This window comes from Cordyceps militaris (genome assembly GCF_000225605.1).
Source record: "Cordyceps militaris CM01 unplaced genomic scaffold CCM_S00006, whole genome shotgun sequence".
Classification (NCBI taxonomy): Eukaryota; Fungi; Ascomycota; class Sordariomycetes; order Hypocreales; family Cordycipitaceae; genus Cordyceps; species Cordyceps militaris.
The window spans coordinates 1,605,437-1,624,235 of NW_006271974.1; the positions used below are offsets into that span (position 1 = coordinate 1,605,437).

At 54.3% G+C, this 18,799-nt stretch overlaps 6 protein-coding genes across 6 annotated transcripts; 3 read left to right on the forward strand and 3 right to left on the reverse strand.

Moving 5' to 3' along the window:
* Positions 1 to 705: 705 nt before the first annotated feature.
* Positions 706 to 1,357, reverse strand: CCM_07769 (FCF1 small subunit; the record flags this gene model as incomplete). Its single annotated transcript, XM_006672909.1, has 2 exons — positions 706 to 1,266; positions 1,322 to 1,357. 2 exons carry the CDS (start codon positions 1,355 to 1,357, stop codon positions 706 to 708), a joined length of 597 nt encoding a protein of 198 aa, XP_006672972.1.
* Positions 1,358 to 1,682: 325 nt separating this feature from the next.
* Positions 1,683 to 3,161, forward strand: CCM_07770 (activator 1 37 kDa subunit; the record flags this gene model as incomplete). Its single annotated transcript, XM_006672910.1, has 3 exons — positions 1,683 to 1,790; positions 1,857 to 2,759; positions 3,087 to 3,161. 3 exons carry the CDS (start codon positions 1,683 to 1,685, stop codon positions 3,159 to 3,161), a joined length of 1,086 nt encoding a protein of 361 aa, XP_006672973.1.
* An 860-nt stretch (positions 3,162 to 4,021) lies between these two features.
* CCM_07771 (Der1-like protein) lies at positions 4,022 to 5,259 on the forward strand (the record flags this gene model as incomplete). Its single annotated transcript, XM_006672911.1, has 4 exons — positions 4,022 to 4,074; positions 4,134 to 4,410; positions 4,520 to 4,615; positions 4,795 to 5,259. The coding sequence occupies 4 exons, from the start codon at positions 4,022 to 4,024 to the stop codon at positions 5,257 to 5,259; spliced, it is 891 nt and encodes a 296-aa protein (XP_006672974.1).
* A 474-nt stretch (positions 5,260 to 5,733) lies between these two features.
* CCM_07772 (uncharacterized protein) lies at positions 5,734 to 7,512 on the reverse strand (the record flags this gene model as incomplete). The annotated part of the gene is made up of 3 exons (XM_006672912.1): positions 5,734 to 6,839; positions 6,898 to 7,152; positions 7,206 to 7,512. 3 exons carry the CDS (start codon positions 7,510 to 7,512, stop codon positions 5,734 to 5,736), a joined length of 1,668 nt encoding a protein of 555 aa, XP_006672975.1.
* A 1,971-nt stretch (positions 7,513 to 9,483) lies between these two features.
* Positions 9,484 to 11,321, reverse strand: CCM_07773 (uncharacterized protein; the record flags this gene model as incomplete). The annotated part of the gene is made up of 3 exons (XM_006672913.1): positions 9,484 to 10,634; positions 10,700 to 10,954; positions 11,027 to 11,321. The coding sequence occupies 3 exons, from the start codon at positions 11,319 to 11,321 to the stop codon at positions 9,484 to 9,486; spliced, it is 1,701 nt and encodes a 566-aa protein (XP_006672976.1).
* A 2,814-nt stretch (positions 11,322 to 14,135) lies between these two features.
* CCM_07774 (amidase) lies at positions 14,136 to 17,680 on the forward strand (the record flags this gene model as incomplete). The annotated part of the gene is made up of 4 exons (XM_006672914.1): positions 14,136 to 14,316; positions 14,350 to 14,620; positions 14,704 to 15,558; positions 15,613 to 17,680. 4 exons carry the CDS (start codon positions 14,136 to 14,138, stop codon positions 17,678 to 17,680), a joined length of 3,375 nt encoding a protein of 1,124 aa, XP_006672977.1.
* Positions 17,681 to 18,799: the final 1,119 nt, after the last annotated feature.

Consider the following 18,799-nt stretch of genomic DNA (forward strand, 5'->3'; position numbering starts at 1 on the left):
TGATACTGGAGTTTCAGCATGTCGTTAGATCCTCAGCGTCACGTTCCGTCACATCAGAATTTGTAGGGCAAGATGATCACACAATATTATGATCTAAAACACCCTATAAATTCTCGCCGTGCTGACCGTGATATAGGGTCCCGTTTTTTCAAGGCGTCAGCCGAAACGTACTGTCAATAGCAGGCATCTAGAGTCAGTTTGCAATCCAGTACTATAGAGGAGTATAATCAGAGCAAATACTATTTCTTACCTACCATACTGCCAGGCGCAAAAGCCACGGATCAGGCAGCGAACATATCCGGCGTCAGCCATGACCAGCATGTCACGGATAGAGACTTCCACAATGCAAGGCCATTTGGTGAACTGATTTAAACTCGATCGTCCGATGGCTGACACGCTTCGTCTCATCAATGGCCAACGGATTGGCCGTCGATCACGAAGAAATGAAACCTATCGCATACTGCTCAACTCTTATTTTAGCTAATGTCAGGATCTGGGGTGTTTCATGACAAACAACGTAGCGTGGCGCGCCCCGGCACATGCATTTTACTCAGAAGAGCTGATCCTTCTGCTGAAACAACCTCTTTCGGAGAACTTGAGGGACTCTCTGGGCGCACAATTTCAGGAACGGGGCTGTGCAAACATTGACATGTCAAAATCAATTCGCTAAATTCCAAATACAGTCCAAATGCATCCGAACTTTTCTCATGAATCCGGCGCACCCGGCAGCCTCTCTATAACATATTTGCCCCGCGCCACACTCATGAGTGGCACACCCGGAATCTTGCGCAGCCGCTGCTTGAGGGCCCTGTCATTGGTGCCCACAATGTATATCCTGTCCTTTTGCACACGGTCTACGAGGCAGTCGTCGGCGTAGGTGCCCTTGTGGTCGCAGGTGAGGCGCTGCCAGCGCTCGTCGCGCGCCACGCGAAGGGCCAGGCGGTACTTGGGGCCGAGCTTCTCGAGCTCCGACATGACGCACGTGGTAATGATGGGGTTGCACTTGGCGTACAGGCAGTCCATCATTGACTCGAGCATCGACAGCTTGCGCTGCACCGTGTGGCTGAGGAAATTGGTGTCGATGAGGACGTTGTAGGGCGGTACGAGGGCCGTGTTGTGCTGGAAGAACATGTTGCTGGGCATCTGCGTCACCTCACGCACCAGCTCGCCCTGGACCGTCGTCCTTTGCTTGTTTTTCTGCAGAGCCTCTTGTTTCGCTATGTTTTCCTTCCGTCGCCCGTCGCTCTTGCCAAGTACTCGCTTGACCTGTGTGATTTCTTTCGTCAGTTTGATTTCGTGGCTTATCGATAAGGCTTCATACAAGGCCAAACTTTCTCGTCTTCTTTGCCACACCCATGATTTTGGTTTTTTGTTTCGGGAGATGGATATAGGAAGCGTTTCTTTGTCGAATCAGGTTCGTTTTTTATCGTCGCGAGGGACTTGGTGTGTCGTATGTGTCGTTGAATGCAATCGGTAAAAATTTAAAGGTGTCGAAATTTCCAAGTCCACCTTGGAGGCTGGAGACGACTTTTTTCTGGGCACACCCACCAGAGCGGTTGGCGCGCACGGGCCACATGGGCTTTCAGCGGGATGCCAGCACTAGAACTACCAAAACGCGTCTTCCTATCGCGTTAAGTGCTACCTGCTGCACCCTCATTATTTCACCAGCCTGTTGATTCACAATGCCAGCCGCCAAAGCCGAAGAAAAGGGCGAGTCCTCGACTACTGCTACCAAATCAGCCCTTTCTGCCTCTACAAATGGAGCCCCCAATTATGAGCTGCCATGGCAAGTCACTCGCACGACTCTTACGCCGCATCTGAGCACCTGCTAACAAGCTACGGATAGGGTCGAAAAGTATCGTCCCGTCTTCCTCGACGATGTTGTCGGCAACACCGAAACGATTGAACGACTAAAAATCATTGCCAAAGAGGGCAACATGCCGCACGTCATCATATCCGGCATGCCTGGTATCGGCAAGACGACGAGCGTGCTCTGCCTGGCGCGTGAGCTCTTGGGCGAGTCGTATAAGGAGGCTGTCCTCGAGCTCAACGCCAGTGATGAGCGCGGCATTGACGTTGTGCGCAACCGAATCAAGGGCTTTGCGCAAAAAAAGGTGACGCTGCCGCCCGGCCGCCACAAGCTCATCATCCTCGACGAGGCCGACAGCATGACATCGGGCGCGCAGCAGGCTCTGCGGCGCACCATGGAAATCTACTCCAACACGACACGGTTCGCCTTTGCATGCAACATGTCCAACAAGATCATCGAGCCCCTCCAATCCCGATGCGCCATCCTCCGCTACGCCAAGCTCACCGACGCGCAGGTCGTCAAGCGGCTGCTGCAGATCATCGAGGCCGAAAAGGTGGAATACAGCGACGACGGGTTGGCCGCGCTTGTCTTTAGCGCTGAAGGCGATATGCGACAAGCCATCAACAACCTGCAGTCGACCTATTCTGGGTTCGGCTTCGTCTCGGGCGACAACGTCTTCAAAGTGGTGGACTCGCCGCATCCGATCAAGGTGCAGGCGATGATCAAGGCCTGCTACGAGGGCAACGTCGACTCGGCACTCGACGCGCTGCGTGAGTTGTGGGACCTCGGATACTCGAGCCACGACATCATCAGCACTATGTTCAAAGTCACCAAGACGATTCCGACGCTGAGCGAACATTCAAAGCTCGAGTTCATCAAGGAGATTGGCTTCACGCACATGAAAATTCTCGAGGGCGTGCAGACGTTGCTGCAGCTGAGCGGCTGCGTAGTGAGGCTATGCAAGATAAACATGGATCCCAAGCGTTTCCAGGCAAAATAAAAATATGTGAGGAAATGTTAAGCATTTGCATTTGGCGTTGGAGTTGGTCTTTGGCCTAACAATCTGGCTATTCGTACATGATGGTGAATATGAATGGAGGTGGATGTAAAAGAGAGAATCAGGGATAGTTTATCAGTTTGAAATGGATGATGAATTCGATGCCATTTCCGTGTATCATTTTTTGTTGTTAGCCTGGATGAACTCGTCCTGGTAGCGCTCCCACTTGGCCTGCTCCCTTTGCACGCGCCTTTGCATGCGCATTTGGTATTCGTATAGGCGGAGGCTGTGGTCGGCCTCAATCATGCCGCCGAGCACCATGGCGGACATTTGCACGAACCTGGCGCCGATTAGCATACAAGAGAAGTCGTTGGGCAATGGACGGCGTACACTTTGAACTGTACCGTGGTGCCCCGGTAGACCGGCGACCAAACATGGCCGATGGCAGCGAGAACCATGGCTCCCGCGCCCCATTTCGAGGCTCCTATGCCTGCTCCTTTTGCAGCTTCCCAACTGGCCGCATTGGCTTCTTCTGTTTTGAGGGGACTATGTGACGGCATGATTGGGTTGTGAATATGGTGTGAGAAGTGTTTGTGACGGAACCTGAAAGTGCCGATACGAGTGTTGATGTAATAGCGGGCACGCGACCAAACAGCAACTCGAGACCGAGGCACCACCTCACTCTCGCAGCCGAACAAACTCGATTCACATACTTCGACAGATCCTCAAAGTAAATCTCTACACTAGTTAGAAATGTGACAGTTCAACGAGAAACAAGCTCTCATATCAAGGACTATCCAATTTACATCTACATACAGGGTAAGCTGCACGCGCCCCGATAAACGCTTATACTCGGCTAACGGCATTGTCTGGTCAGAATGGGGCAAGCGCCGAAATTTGCTACGGTCCACAAAACCGGCCGTCTGCACACTAGACAGCTTGCGCCAAAACTCTGCCTGTACAAAAAAAAACGAAGATGACACGATAGCACGCCAGCTACGCAAGACACCTCCCCCCCCATCGTTGCCTGGAGCTTGTGTGTCGCTCGTTCTTTTTTCCACCCCTGCATCATAAGGAAGCTTCACACCTAGGCTCCTCCTTTCGCACGGGACAGCTTTTTGTTTCATCTCAGCGTTTTTCGAGAAACAGACAAGAGCTTCACTGCCACGCACATCACCACCTGAGAATCGAGAGCTTCTCTTTCGTAGCACACCATGCCTGATAACACAATCACGGAGCAGTACTGGCGCTTGCCGCCCATCTCTCGGTATGTTCCTCTTCGCATTCTTCTGCCAGTTCTTGGACAATGCTAACCGATTCGCGCAGTACTCTGGCCACGTGGATGTTTGTCAGCTCGGTCGGTCTATATTTTGGTTTCATTCCAAGCCAATGGCTAGGATGGCATGCCAGCTATATCCTGCGGTTCCCGCCGCAAATATGGCGCCTCGTGACGGGCTTCCTCATCACTGGACCCCAGCTTGGCCTGCTGTTTGACACGTACTTCTTCTACAAGGCGGCTAGTGACCTGGAGACGGGCCATCCGCGGCTGCGACGCAAAGAGGACTTTATATGGTATCTCATTTGCGTGTGCAGCTTCATTGCAGTAAGTTTTTTACCTCCCGTTTCGCTCGCTCGCTCGGTCTTTTTTCTTTGTCGTTGTCGTTTTTCTCAATGCGCGCTACGCGTCACACCTCATCATACTGCCCGGGCAGCGCTTTGCCTCTACAGCTGTCACGGTTCCTGAATATGAGGAAGATCACCCCTGTACTTCCCTCCGGTCCATCATTCGCAAACAGGACTGGTGGGCGGTATAGGCATGGTGGGATGTCTATATGGATGGCTCGTGCGAATCTTATTTTCACTCGAGTGGTTTTCTAGCCCCCTACATTTTTATGTCTTTTGCCTTAGTCTTTTTCGTAGCCTTCTTTTTCTTTTGCAAGCGACGAGCAACCTTGCTTTTGAACTTCTGACTAACTTCCTCGGTCAGATCCTTGATTACTTTGTCGCCATCATGCCCTTTTTTGCGCTGACGCGCGGCCTCATTGTCGCGCTCACCTATACTGCTTCGCAGCAGCAGCAGGGTCTGCAGGTGAACTACATGTTTGTTCCCTTGCCTGCGCCGCTGATGCCGTACGCCATGATTGGCGTAAGCCTGTTGTTCCCTGGCGGCATTCAGGATTTCTTCCTCGGGCTTTATGGTCTCGTGGCTGCGCACTTGTACGAGTTCCTGACCAGGATCTATCCCCAACTGGGAGGCGGCCGCAACATTCTCAAGACGCCGAAATTCATGACAAGTCTTGTGAGGGTTGTAGAGGGCCGCGTCATCCAAGCCATCTCCCGTCCTGGTGCGCCCGCTGCTAGTGATTTCGCAGGGGGCAGGAGCACCGGCGTTGAGTCTGGTCCGCTCCCAGATGCCTGGAGGACGAGAGGTTCAGGCCACCGTCTCGGGTAGAATGTTTTGTACTACGAGGTTGTAACTAGCCTCGTGTGTACAACTTGGCTCGAGCAGCTCTGTAGGCAACCCATGTATAACAAGCCCATAGTATATATAACAATGAGTATTGCTATTGGCACGATAGTAACGATACGCACTACCACACGAATATAATCTTTTTGACAAACGGTATCATTGCATTACAAACTCCAGTACGTTAGTGAAATAAATAACATGACAAGTTGATAACAGATGTAAATGCGTCTGAGGCGTGGTTTCTAGCCAAAAAATGAATGACGGCTGCCCAGCAAGTGGTTCTGTAGTACCGCATGTAAGAAAGACTATGTAGCCCTGCTCCGAGAACACCGGCCATAAAAGGGAAAAAGGGAAATGTGCGCAGATAAAATCACTATCGACCCATCCTAGTAAAAGAAAATGACCAAGATACACTTTCACTGTAATTAAATGGGAAAAATGGATAAATATAAGGCTTCAATCCCACAAGGCACTGTTACCATCCCTCAGCGGAACCTCCTTGTACTCAATGTACTTAGTCTGTTTTGGAGATGTCGCAGACTTGGGCGCTCTCGACACTGAGGGAGAAGTGCTGCTCATGGTGTGGGTGTCGAGGAAACGCGGCTCCTCCCTGGCGAGGATGGGTCGGGAGATGTTCTTGTCCCCGTGAAAGGCCTTGTCGCTGGTGAGCCGCGGCTGCAGGATATACCCAGGATGCACGGGCGAACTCTCTGGGCTCTTGTTGGAGGAACGGCCACCGCCGAGCTTAGAAAGGGACAGGAGGGACAGGATCGACCGCCGCTTGGTGCTCGCCGAGGAGGACCCTGTGGGGGAGCCAGCGGCCGCTGCCGCTTCTGCGGCGGCGGTGGCCATGCGCGCCGACTCGGCGGCAGCATCGAGGTATGCCTGGACGGCAAACGAGTCCGGCGTGTTGGATCGCACGTGCCTGTGCACCGACGCGGGAGGCGAGGGCTCGCGATGGCCCGTGGGCGAGCCGCCCCGCGTAGTGGTGCGGGAGTGGACGCGGGAGATGGAGCGGTCGTCGTACCTGGAGCCATCAGGGCGGGCGGCCGCAGCATTTGGCTCTTTGGCGGGAGAGATGTGGCCGCTGTTGGGCAGGTGCCGCTCGATGCTGTCCGAGTAGTGACCGCTGGACACGGGCGGCCGTTCTTCGGAGCCCTTGGCGGGGCCACTGTTGCCTCTCTGCTGGGCTCGGGGCAACTTTGCTACGGCCTCTGGCTGCGTGGGTAGATACTGTACGTTTCGTAGGGCTGTGCTGTCCTGGGGAGGCCCCCGACGCTGCGGCGTCGCGAGGTTGTCGTCGAAGTAGTCCTCCCAGTTCTCCTCGACGCGATGCTTCTTGCAATATACTAGCAGCAGGGCGACGGCGACAGATATGGAGACGACAACGCCGATGGCGATGCCGACGATGGCGCCGGTCGAGAGGGAGGCGTGGTCTCCGGGGGGTGGGCTTTCTGGGTCGGTCATGTTGACTTGCTGGCTGGTGAAGACAGTACCGCTGAGCCCGATGACGGTACCTTTTTCGGGTGTCTGGCGGCATCCCGCCTCTAGAGCCGTCAAAACTGCAGAAATATCAAATCAGCGAAAGTTGTGCTGTGATGGTTGCTCAGAACAGCTTACAGTTGGCCATATAAGTCTGGTCTTTCGTCTCGCGCAGGCAGTCCCTGCATGAGGTACGGTTTGAGCCCATGAAGACACCATCGTCGCGGAAGCAATAGTTCCAAGTCATATTTTGCGTCGGTACGAGCTGGTCTCCGGCAAGGGCGGACTTGAGGTTCTTGCAGCCTTGGTTGTCCGCACATGGAGAGGTAGGAACGGGAGGATCTGCCTCGGGCGAATTGTAGAGGCAGACATCAAGAGCATACCTCAAGTTGTCTATCATATCATTAGGCATAAGGTATTGCGAGTACATGTTTGACGAGACTCACAGACAAACCACTTTGCGTCCGTTTCACCCCAATTACCGCGGGAGCTTGTGCGCAGACACTCGACACACTGTTTATACTTGATGCCGACTTTGCTGTCCGCATAGGCCGCATCGGAGCAGGTGATCTCGCTGGAATTTGTCTTGGAGGCATCGGCACTCCAGTTGTTATCAGAGCTTGATCCTAGACAGTTGTGCGCGCAGGGCGAGCCGGGTGCGACCTGGAGACCGAGGACGACTGTCGTGGTAGCTAGCAGAGGCAGCGCCCAGAAGGCGGGACGCAGCTGTGTCAAGTTCATATTGCACAGCATGGTGCCCAGCACTTCAAAGCGCAGAGGAGGTAGGGGGGATAACGTTAAAAGAGGAGAAAGAGGTCAGAACCATCAGAAGGTAATATCAAGACAGATGTGAGCCAGCCCTAGAGGCTAGCGACGCCTGTCATTGCAGACAAGTCGGACCAGAGAGTGGTCGGAGCTGGAGCCAACTGAGCACCTGCCAAATGGTATCACCAAACAGGCAAATATTCCGCTCCTTTCACTGAAACAATAGAGGGCAAACCAAATTGTGGCACTGACTTGGTAAATTTAGAATACCAGAGATTCAAGGACGTTTTGAGGTCGGTGGCAGGATGAGGGTGAGGAGGAGTGTCGAAGTTTCAACCCAGGAAATGGAGCAAGATGATAGATGCGGGCAGAGTATGCATGCATCCGATTTTATCATAAGTGCAGTGTGCGCGTGTGCGCGTGTGTGCGTGTCCGAATGTGCGAATGTGCGAATGTGCGCGTGTATGACGTTGATGTATGATGGTTTTGTTGGCAGCATGGGCGACGGTGCTGTTGTTTTGGAAGGAATAAACAGGACGGGCGGAGATGGACCATGCCAGTATGACCGCAGTGAGAGGGCAGGGGGGAAGGGGATGTGCATATCCGTATGGGTAGAGTGGCCAGGATCCGGAGAAGAGCGGGAGAGAGAGAGAGAGAGAGTGAGTGAGTGTATGCGTATAAAGGGAGGATGAGAAATGGGGAGTGGCCCCTTGAAAAAAGGGCAAGTCACACGGATATCTCTGCACAATCATAACCAAAACAATGAGAAGACAGGCGGCGAGCAGAAAAGGCAGGTCCACGTCGGGATGCTGCGCTGGGTGGCTTGACGGGAACCTTTGGCCCCCACCAAAGTCATGGCCCGAACGAGCCAAAAAATGAGCTACAAAGAGAGAATTATCAAGTAATTAACTAGCGAAGAAAGAGAAATGTGGTGTGGCATGGTGATGGTAGGGCGGGACTGGGGGAGCAGCGCGCCAACCAACATCGGCTTTTCATCCGGACAACAAGCAGCCAGGGTGGCTTTGGGGGCGTGGGGGAAGGGGCCATGGGGGGGAACGGCCAGGATGGTTGCAGGAGGGGGAGAGAGAAATGAGAAATGGCTTGCAGAATCGAAAACATGGTCCCAAGCAGGGATAACCAGCGGTCGAAGTGTCTCTAATACAATGTTTGCTAGCAAGCACCAGGATGAGAAAAATGCCCAACTCTGCGCGTCGAAAAGTCCACTGACAAACGGAAGAACCTAAAGAATATACAGATTTTCCGGGGCCCTGGCTGTCTTGCCTGGTCAAGTCAGTTGTCTCGATTTCACGACCCGTCCTGTTCAGGCTGCAAGAGGGGTCACATTCTGGCTGTCTCGCGCCCGGATATCGCAGCCACAAGTGACCACACAGCCAGGTATGCATCAGGTAGTAGCACGGGCGCCGCCAAATTCGAACCACTTCCCGGATGCCCGGAAGACGAGGGAAGAAGGAGGTACTGGACGCCGCTGTACGACATGTATACGAGTACAAAAAAGTGCAGAGTACCGCACTCTTTGTAAGAAGGAAGCAAGACACCTCTACATGCAAGGAAATTTTGACCATAACAATGATCAAATGTTTTTTACTATTGCCAAGTATGCTTGTCCAAAACCGCGTCTCCTACCAAGGAAAAAACACCATAACCAGAGTTACAAATGAGAAAATAATCCCCAGGATATTCGCATTATGATAGTGAGTGTGAGTGTTCTGTGTGTCCGACGTCAATCTGCCAGGAAATCAAAGTGAAAACGGTACATGAGCTCATAAAAGCGAAAACCCGCCAGTCTCAATGCCAAAAAAAAAAGGAAAATAACGAAGCCCAGAAGGAGGGGAAAAAAGGACTGCGTGAATTCAAATAGGATATAATGGGGGTAGTAGGTAGGTAGGTAGGTTGGTAGCCTCGGCTGAAGCCTACACAGTAGTTGTTGTTCAAGTATCTTCATCCATACAAGTCACTCGAAACAGCTTCCTGTCTCATGCGTGGGACGACACGCCTCTGCCTGTTGGGATCAACTACGACTGGACCTCGCGGGGCAATCGAGTATCGTGGGGCTGTCTCCAGAATCGGCGCCGAAATGTTCATAATAGGACGATTGGGCGACGACGAGCGGAAAAGGCTCGGCACCTTGATTTTCCACGTCATGGCGTTGGGCAGCATCGAGGAGAGCTTGCCGGAGCTGTCCCTCTTGGACGACGCGGCTTCGGCGCCGGCTAAGGACGAGGCTGGATAATAGAGCTGGGATGCACGGGCGGCATGCCGCGCCGCGATGCGCTCCGACTCCTCGGCGGCGGCCATGTAGGCCTGCTCGGCAAACGAGTCGGGCGTGTTCGACCGCCGTCGCGGGTTGGCTGGCAGGCCAACGCTGATCGGGGGCGGTGGCTGCGGCTCCTTGCGGTCCTCGCCGCCGCCGCCGCGGTGCGAAAAATAGTCGTCGTCCCTGCCAGCCTGCGTGCGCGAAGGCGCGCGACCCCGTCGCAGCTCGTCGCAGTCATCCCCGTCATACGTCGGCGCCGGCGTGACAATGGTGCTCTGCGAGGGCTGCCGCCGCCGGTAGTAGCCATGCGGCGTAGGAACGCCATCGTGGTCGTGGTCGTGCGTGGCGGCGGGCGGCCCACTGCGTAGCTCGACGGCAACCGGATGCTGCTGGGTGGCGCTGACGGGCGTCGTCTTCTCGCTGTGCGCGCGGCTGTTACCGCCCATGTACACCTGCTCCCCGCGATACGGCCGCACGACGTGGGACTTGAGGCCGCGGCCCAGGCCTCCGCCACTCGGGGTCCAGGCGTTGGGTGCGCGGTATGGGCTGTGCTGCGGCTCCGAGTCGTACGGGTCGTCGGTCCAGCTGCCCTGGCGGCGCTCGCGGCGGCAGTGCGCCACGAGCAGACACACAGCGATGAGGCACACGAGCACCACCCCAACGACGATGCCGGCAATGGCGGGGGCGGGGAGGTCGCCAGAGGGCTGGTCGGGGTTTGTGACGCGTTGCGGGTCGATAATGTCGACGCTGGATTTGGAAAAGATGGTGGCGCTCAGACCGAGTACGTCGCCGTCGTTGGGTGTTTGGCGGCAGCCGGCCTCGAGGGCCGTGATGACTGGTCGCTGGTTAGTGCCTGGGAAGGCGGGGGTGCGTGCCGAGGAAGATGCTGGTTTCACTTACAGTTGGCCATGTAGACCTGGTCGTTGCTATTTCGTAGACAGTCACGACACAAGGATTGGTTTTGGCTCATGAAATTTCCGTCATCGGCCGCACAGTAGTCCCAGGCTAGGCTGGGGTTTGGTTCGAGCTTGTCGTTGGACAGTGATGATTTGAGGGCATGGCAGGCACCGTTCGTTGAACAAGGTATGTCGTGGTCATTTGCTGGCGTAGATGGTATTGAAAAGAGGCAGGCGTCGAGTGTGTATCGAAGGTTGTCTAACAAGTGAAGCATGTGTAAGCTACCAGCAACGTACCAGAGAATCAAGATGCTAGCCCAGTGTGACTTACAGACAAACCATTTCAAATCAGCCTCGCCGTCCCAGAATCTATTGCTCCGTTGCAGGCAAGAGAGGCATCTTTGGTAATGTTGACCAACTGGTGTGTTGAGGTAACTGGCATCCGAGCAGGTTACATCGGTGATGTTGGTGTTGGAGTCGGACGCCTTCCACGGGTTGTCGCTTCCGGAGTCGAGGCAAACTTTGGCGCATTTAGAGCCTGGCGTTACCTGGAGAGCATCGGCCGTCGAAAAGACCCAGGCCAACAGAAGAGCAGAACCAACTCTGAATGCACGTTGTGAGGCCATGGTCGTGGCAACGGCTACGCGCCAGTCGTGGAGGCGCCCGTGGTGAGAGCTACAAAAGAGGGCCTACCACGGGCCGCAAGAGCACGGGTACAGCTTGGGGGCTGCAAAACACCGGCACAAGGCTGAGGGGCAGTCGAATAGGCAAAAATAGGCGCGACGCGGGGGGAGGTTTCTAGTCTCTTGTCTCGCTCATGGCAGAAGAGGGAGAGAAACAAAAGAGAGCTTTCTCCTGTGGACAGGAAGCAAAGTGTCGAGTTCTCTATTTCTCACATAGCCCTCGAGGGAGCAAAAAAGGGAGCATTGGGATGTGGGAAAGGAAGACGGGAACAGAAAAGAGGCAGAGAGGAGAAGTTATGCGGTAGCTACCGGTACAGGCCAAAAGTAATAAAGTGGGAGGGGAGGATATAGCACACTGCAGGACGTGTGAGTCGCACAAGCGACAAAACGGGACTTTACGGTCCCCGGGAGAGTCAAATAAACGTTGGTTGCCAACTAGCATCACACTCCTACTGCAGGAATCAGCTCACCCAGCCAGAACACTGTTGCAATGAGTGGCGCAACGGGCGAGGTAGCCCCCACCAGATGCACCAGATGGAAAGCCTGCCGATCAGGTTGGCCGGTGGGTGAATAGGTTGGCGTATATTTTGTGTGTGACTGTCTCTCTTTTCAACCAGGAGGGGGGCGGGCAAGACCAGAACGGAGCCGAAGGCGTACGTACTAACGGATACTGGGAACCGCAAGGAAAAAAGTAGAAAAATATCGGCCCCCACCGCCCCCCGCCCCAGAGCACAGAAAGAGAGCACGAAATTGCAAAGGTTGGGGGGACACAATGTGTCTGAAGAAGGAAGGCCGCGGTGTTGATGATGGATGGATGGTGGAGAAGAAGCGGCCGAAGTACGATTTTCTGGCCCGTCAGAGGCGGCCTGCCCCCCAGCGGGAAACATAGGACCACGCGGCGGTTCTGAGCCGGACCAATCATCGGGTCTGTGATGGTTTGCTCCCTGGTCTTGCTCCCGCCCAGTGATCCTCCCCGCGATGGGGGGTGTCCAGCGCTCGATAGCACCTTTTCCGGCCTCGCACCCTTGCTTCTGAGTGGGACGGAGGTTGCCTTGTGACTGGGCAGATGGCCGCTGGAGAGGGAGGGGTCCTGCAAGCCACGGCACCGAGCGAACCATACAGACGTTGCTGTAAGCGCTGGGCTCAGACGATGTAACCCACTGCCCCAGTCGCCCGCTGGATTGGCCATTCGGCGGCCATGGGCAAGGATGCGGTTCCCGGGGGGGGCCACAGCAGGTTGGTCTCGCAGGCTGCAGGATGACTGGGTTGTTGTATCAGTACGGAGAAATCTGTATTCGCCAGGAAAAAAGCGGCAGAGTCCATCCTGGCGCACGGGCATATTCCTCTCAAGGTACTGGCTACCTGCCACTGCATGGACAGCTGTTGCGCGACAGTTGTCACTGTGAAAAGGTCTCTGGTCCCGAGAAAATGGAACGGCTTGCTGTTGGCCTGCTTGAACAACATGGCTGTGTTATTCGTAGCTTTGCGGTGGGCACTGACGACTACTTCGTAATACTGCTCGTCCCCTGCTAGGCTGCTGAGCGGGATAAAAAGTTCTGCAAGGACATAGTCAGCCTTTGCTCTTGGTCATACCCGAGTTGATCCTCTTTCCCAAGATGGGGATATCATCTACTATCAAGACCATGCGGCGCCTGGGCGGCAATCGAATCTTAAAAACGTTGCATCACGCTATGTGAAGCCCCAGGGCAGGGAAGCGAAGAGACGAAGCACACTGTAATATTTTTCGCCTCGTCCAGGTTGTGTGTCTGTGTGCTGGAGACCCGGTCGCTTTTCCTCGGGCACTACGAGTAGTTAGCCGTCGACAGCCCCCGCCCGGCATGCGGTGCTCCATGCATGTCGAGTGATAATTGATTAATTGTTATCCCTCCGTGTCTTCTGTGTTGACCAGCGGATTGACTAGTTACGGACATGAGTCTCTTTGCTCGCCACGCCGCGCGAGACAACAGGCCTAAGTGTGAGACAGCAAGCCAGTATGAGTACTTCCGAGTGCCTTTGCTATAGTCTGTATTGGACGCTGGTAGTGAGTATTCTCTTTCGTCTTTTGCATAGACGGTGTGTGTGCTACTTATCCTCGACAGCCTTCCTTATAAGCACGGAAACGGGCACATCCTGTCCGTAGGTACACAGTATGCACAAGACCAACTTGTACTGGTACGTGAACGTCGATATTGGTATCCGCCGTAGGGCGAGAGGGGTCGGTGACACTCGTTGCGTTGTGTGTGGACATGACAGGCCCATGGCCTCCCACACTCCGCGAGGCAGAACGCCACCTTGACGAGGCCTCTCTTGTCTTTCCATGTTGGCACTGTTCATTGGAGGCTTTGGCTGTCGTCCGCAGGGAATGTGCCCGGTCTTAATATCCGCTAGCCGCTTGCAAACATATGGCCACACCACCTCCCTCCTCCTTGCCCATGCCTACTCAGTATTAGTTGATAACGCACACTCAATGAAATGTCCTGCGTCAAGGCTTTTTTGTGCGACATAATAGCTCTTGACCTGGCTCACAAATGTGACTCGTGGCGGGGCTAACAGGGTGTCTGCCTGGCATCGACAGCCATCCACCAGTCTCTGTATGCAGATAGTCGGCCCCCGAAGAGGGCCAGCATAGAGGATCCGTAAATAACAAGTCGGAAAGAAAACATAAAAGCCGCCACATTGACAAAAAAGAGAGTCTTGAGTCATTATTGTTAGTTAGCACAAGTCGAAGGGAAAAAACAAAATGCAAGAGGGGCGGCCATGGTGCACAGGGTCCAGATCGCGGGAAGACTCCGCACTTGGCCTTGGCCTCTGGTGTTTGCCCAACCCGAGCACAAATTGCTTCCTGGCGCGCAAGCGTTGGAAAGCGGGCGCCGATCGGTTGGCGCTCTCGTCAAGATGTTGCTTCGCCGACTAGTCTCGTCTCGAGCTCGTCTAGTTAGTTAGTTGTCGCTTTCTGTTGTCGGCCGGGTAGACGGGAGGCGGTCAGCGACACCAAGACTCAAAACCAGCAATGGTCTGACGGCGGTGAAAATGGCACCGCACCCTCCAAAAAGCCAACCGCCCGACCATCTACAGGCCAGGCTGACCAGAGGATTGGACTGGCTGCAGTCTTGCTGCTCCAGAATAATAAACCCCATAGCAGGAGCGCGAGCGCGAGCGCCTAGCTGGCCGTTCAGCTACCAGAGGCGTCCTGATGACTGGCCCACCAAAGCAGCCCTAGGCTTAGCACAGCCAAACGGGCGGTAATACGGATAGTCATCGACAAGGTCGTTTCCAGTGTCAATTCTGTTTCTTAAAAAAAAAAACTCCTTTTGAAGAACAAAAGGAAATATCACCGACTGCTGTTTTTTGACGGGTATTACTGCGTGACTGGCTCATCGCACCTCCCTCCAATTAGAAACCAGACAGCAAACGGAGCGCTCCAGTATTATCGCCAAGGTGCACCACTCGGTAGCCTCGCTGGCCTCACACGCACCCCGCCAACTCAACGTCGCCCTTTGATTTCCAAAGCACCTCTGGACGACCCTCCATCTTCCAGGCAAGAAGTCTGGTCTCTGGTATCACATAAATCATCTACCAGCACTGGTAGCCTGCGTGTTCCGTGTGTCGCCCATCCACGCCCGCACTGGGAAGCCGCCCAAAGTCGCCTATCGAGTGAGCGATCGCGCTCGCGCCCGCTGCCGCTCCTAGCGGCCGTGCTCGATATGCGTATCGCCTGTCTCCAGTTTGCACCGCAGCTCGCCGAGGTTGACCACAACATCGAGCGGGCGGATGCCATTCTGGACCGGGCCGACCCGCAAGACATTGATCTCCTGGTTCTACCCGAGCTGGCCTTCTCCGGCTACAATTTTAAATCCCTCGGCCATATCTCGCCACACTTGGAGCTGGGAGATGCTGGCATCACCGCAGCATGGTCGCGGCAGGCTGCTCTCCGGTACGACTGTGTCGTCGTCGCCGGCTACCCGGAGAAGATTGATCCCGTGAAGAGTTGGCCCGCCGATCCGGAATACTACAACTCGGCCATCATCATGGACGGCGACGGCGATGTTGTAGGAAATTACAGAAAATCCCACCTGTACTACACGGATGAAACCTGGGCGCTTGAAGGGCCCAGTGGATTCTGGACTGGCCATGTTCAGCCGTTGGGACACATGGTCGTCGGTATCTGCATGGACATCAAGTAAGTTCTCCCTGGCAGCCTGCTACTTGCCGGCAAACTAACAGGGCGCTACAGTCCCTACAAGTTTGAAGCTCCATGGGAGTCCTATGAGTTCTCCAGCTATGTACTCAAGTCCGGCGCGCGCCTCGTGGTGCTCAGCATGGCCTGGTGTACCCATGTTGACCAGGAGGAATTCTCCCGGAAACCGGCTGACCCAGATATGGATACCTTGTTGTACTGGATCACGCGTCTGCAACCCATCATCTCTATCGAATCCAATCAAGAGACTATCATCGTCTTTGGAAACAGATGCGGTGCGGAGGGGGATGCTACCTATGTCGGCACAACTACTGTGATTGGTATCAAGTCTGGTGAAATTTCCCTCTATGGTATGCTCGGGCGTGATGAAGAGTCTCTACTTGTGGTTGACACAGACGCTCTGCCGTATGCAAAACTCAAGCTGCAGGGCCACGAGCCTGTTTCGGCGCAAGATCACGGCCACCACGCCGTAGCACCGCAGGCACACCACCAAACGAGCTTTTCAGATAAACCGAGAAATGAGAATGGCCTGGGGAAGCACGCTGCGCACGGCATGGAGATGAATCAGATACCCCCAACAGATGTCCAAGAGCACACCCTGAACACAATCATGGTGACTAGAGGGCCAGAAAGAGACCCGCAACACAATGACGATTGGCGGGAACCATCACGCCGGCCCCGTGAGCATCCCACAAGCGGTCCCTTTAGAGTTGATGGTAGCAGCGTTGGAATCACGCCCTCGAGCAGCCACGTTAGCTACACCCAGTTCACACAGTCACACGTTGCTGCCCCAGTCGCCCAGAAACGCGGAGTGGACGACATGCGCCCGACGATGAGTGAAGGCGACTACAATACCAATCGGCTAGATGAGTTTTCCGACAGCGACGAGTCCCTCCTCTCATTGTCACATGAGGAGACCGACGAGGAGGCCTGGCCCCGCACCCAAGAGGATTCACAAAGGTATGACAATACGCCGCGGCGTAACGCAACCAGCAGCAAGCGAGCGTACAAGAACCGGGATGCTGCCAGTAATTCAACGCCACATCAGCGACAAGCTCGTCTGCCCAATCCACAGCCAGAGCAGGATGCTGCTTCAGAGTCATCTCTTGTGCAAAGGATCTCAGCTTTTATTCTCGAAGATAAGATTTTGCCGACTTCAAAGAAGAACGATATTAAGGAGCAAGACATATACAAGTATGTACATGGCAAAAATCTGACATCTGAGCACCACATTCGATATCATACACACCTGCTCAGGGAGAGACGGCTCAGACAAGGCCTTCCTGCGGATACCGAGGATGAGGCGGAAGATGAAGAGGAATGCCAAGAGTCCAAAAAGGGAGAGGTCATTCGTGAAGCGCAGATGGGCCACGGCGATCCCCGCCTTGACCTGAAATATGCGCCTGACGTCGGGTCGGACAAGATGGAGCTGCCCATCCTGGTGCCGGCTTCTCACAATCGGGTACGCTCAGGTGCTGACTTCCAGCCAAATTATACCTTTGGGAGTGTAGCCCAGACCAAGGAGGCTTTTTGGACGGAGCATTTACCGGAACCTACACCGATTGCAGACACTCCGATGAGCCACATGACGCAGTTCTCTCAAACGCGCCCCAGGCGGCGTCACGAAAGACAAGCACCTGCATTTGCCACGGCAGCTTATGCAAGACGACAGTCGGGAAAACGCACAGAAGACGCCGGTACTGGAACTAAGACGGCGGACAACGGCGTAGACCCAATAAGAATTACGAGCATTCCAGAGCTTTCCAGCATCGCGGGCACTGAACATGCCGCATATAATGAGAGGCTCCCGGCGCTGAGCAGGTCCAAGGCCAAGGAAAACGCGGTTCCTCTGCAAGACCCCTCTCGGAGACCAAAAGCGGCGGCTAGACAGGTACCGCCGCTGAGGCTCGTCCCCAGGGAGGCGGCAAAGGAGAAGGAAAGAGAGAGAGAGATCCGATCACGACGTACACCGAGACAGGCACCGACTGCCCGGGAGGCGGAGAGGTCTCGGCAGCGTGAGAAGGGTCGCAAAACTCCCGTACCAATGGTCCTTGTCTATGAGGAAGAAGGCGATAGTATGACACTCCCTCGGAGGCGTTATTGAACTTATTAATGGCTGAGGTTGCATTAATCGAATGATACAGGCGTTTTTGTATTTTCTGTCTGTGTAGCTTGCATTTGCCCTTACATAATAGTGAATTGACATGTGACGATCGACCAGGATAGTTTGAGTTTTGGAAGCTACAGAAGAGAGGACGCTGAGCAGGTTATAATCATAAAGAACAAAGGGATCCGTTCCTATGCATACTGAATTGAAGCATCTTGCCCTCTCCAAACAGCGGACTGTTGTGAGTAACCTCGGCTGTAGAGGAGCTGCTGCCTCTGTCTTTCGTCCGCTCTTGTCCAACGATTTCTGTGGTTAGAGCTGTCCGTGATTTGTGTAACAATAGACAGCCACCCTCCCTGTCCATCGTCTGCCGAGCACGTTGATTTAAAATTCGCTCAATGACAATCTATCATCTGAGTTAGTCACTTAATGTGGTGGCCAAGAATATCAACTCTATAGTTGTGAACGGCGACCCCGATAGGTGCGCCGGGGGAAGGGGCCAGGACGGCAAGTCCCTTTGACGTAACGTACTGCCACACCTGTGCGAAAACACCCGACGTAGTATTAGGGCTTCATTGTGTACCAGTTACACGGTAGGGATGGTAGCTTGATGAAAACGTCAAGTTAAGAGACATTCACATCGCAAGGAGCTAGTTTGGTACTACCTGACAAGTGCTGATGCGACCAGTCTGGTCGGCTAGGAGCCATCTCCAACGACTTGAGCATGCTACCTAAATCATATATTGATGAGATATAGCACGCATTCTAAAAGAGGTCGCGCTAATTAAATGAAAGGTGCTCGAGAGTCGTGGCTCCTTGTTTCCGTATAGGAAAGGGATCGGAATGCTTGGGAGACACCCACTGGGCAGGAGCCAAAAGCGCAAAAATAGTAGTTCCACCTCGAAACAGAATAAGGATAGGCAGGAGTGTTCCAAAAATGGAACGGCAGGCAGCAATTGTACCACGCCCACGGGCTATCTTGCGGTATCACGACCGTCGTCTTGAGGCGGAGGACGGCCGCCCTTGGCATGACAATACTCACGCTTCGCAGCGCAATTATTGAAGATGATGTGATTCCATTATACCTGTGATGTAATGTAGGACTCCCCTATCATT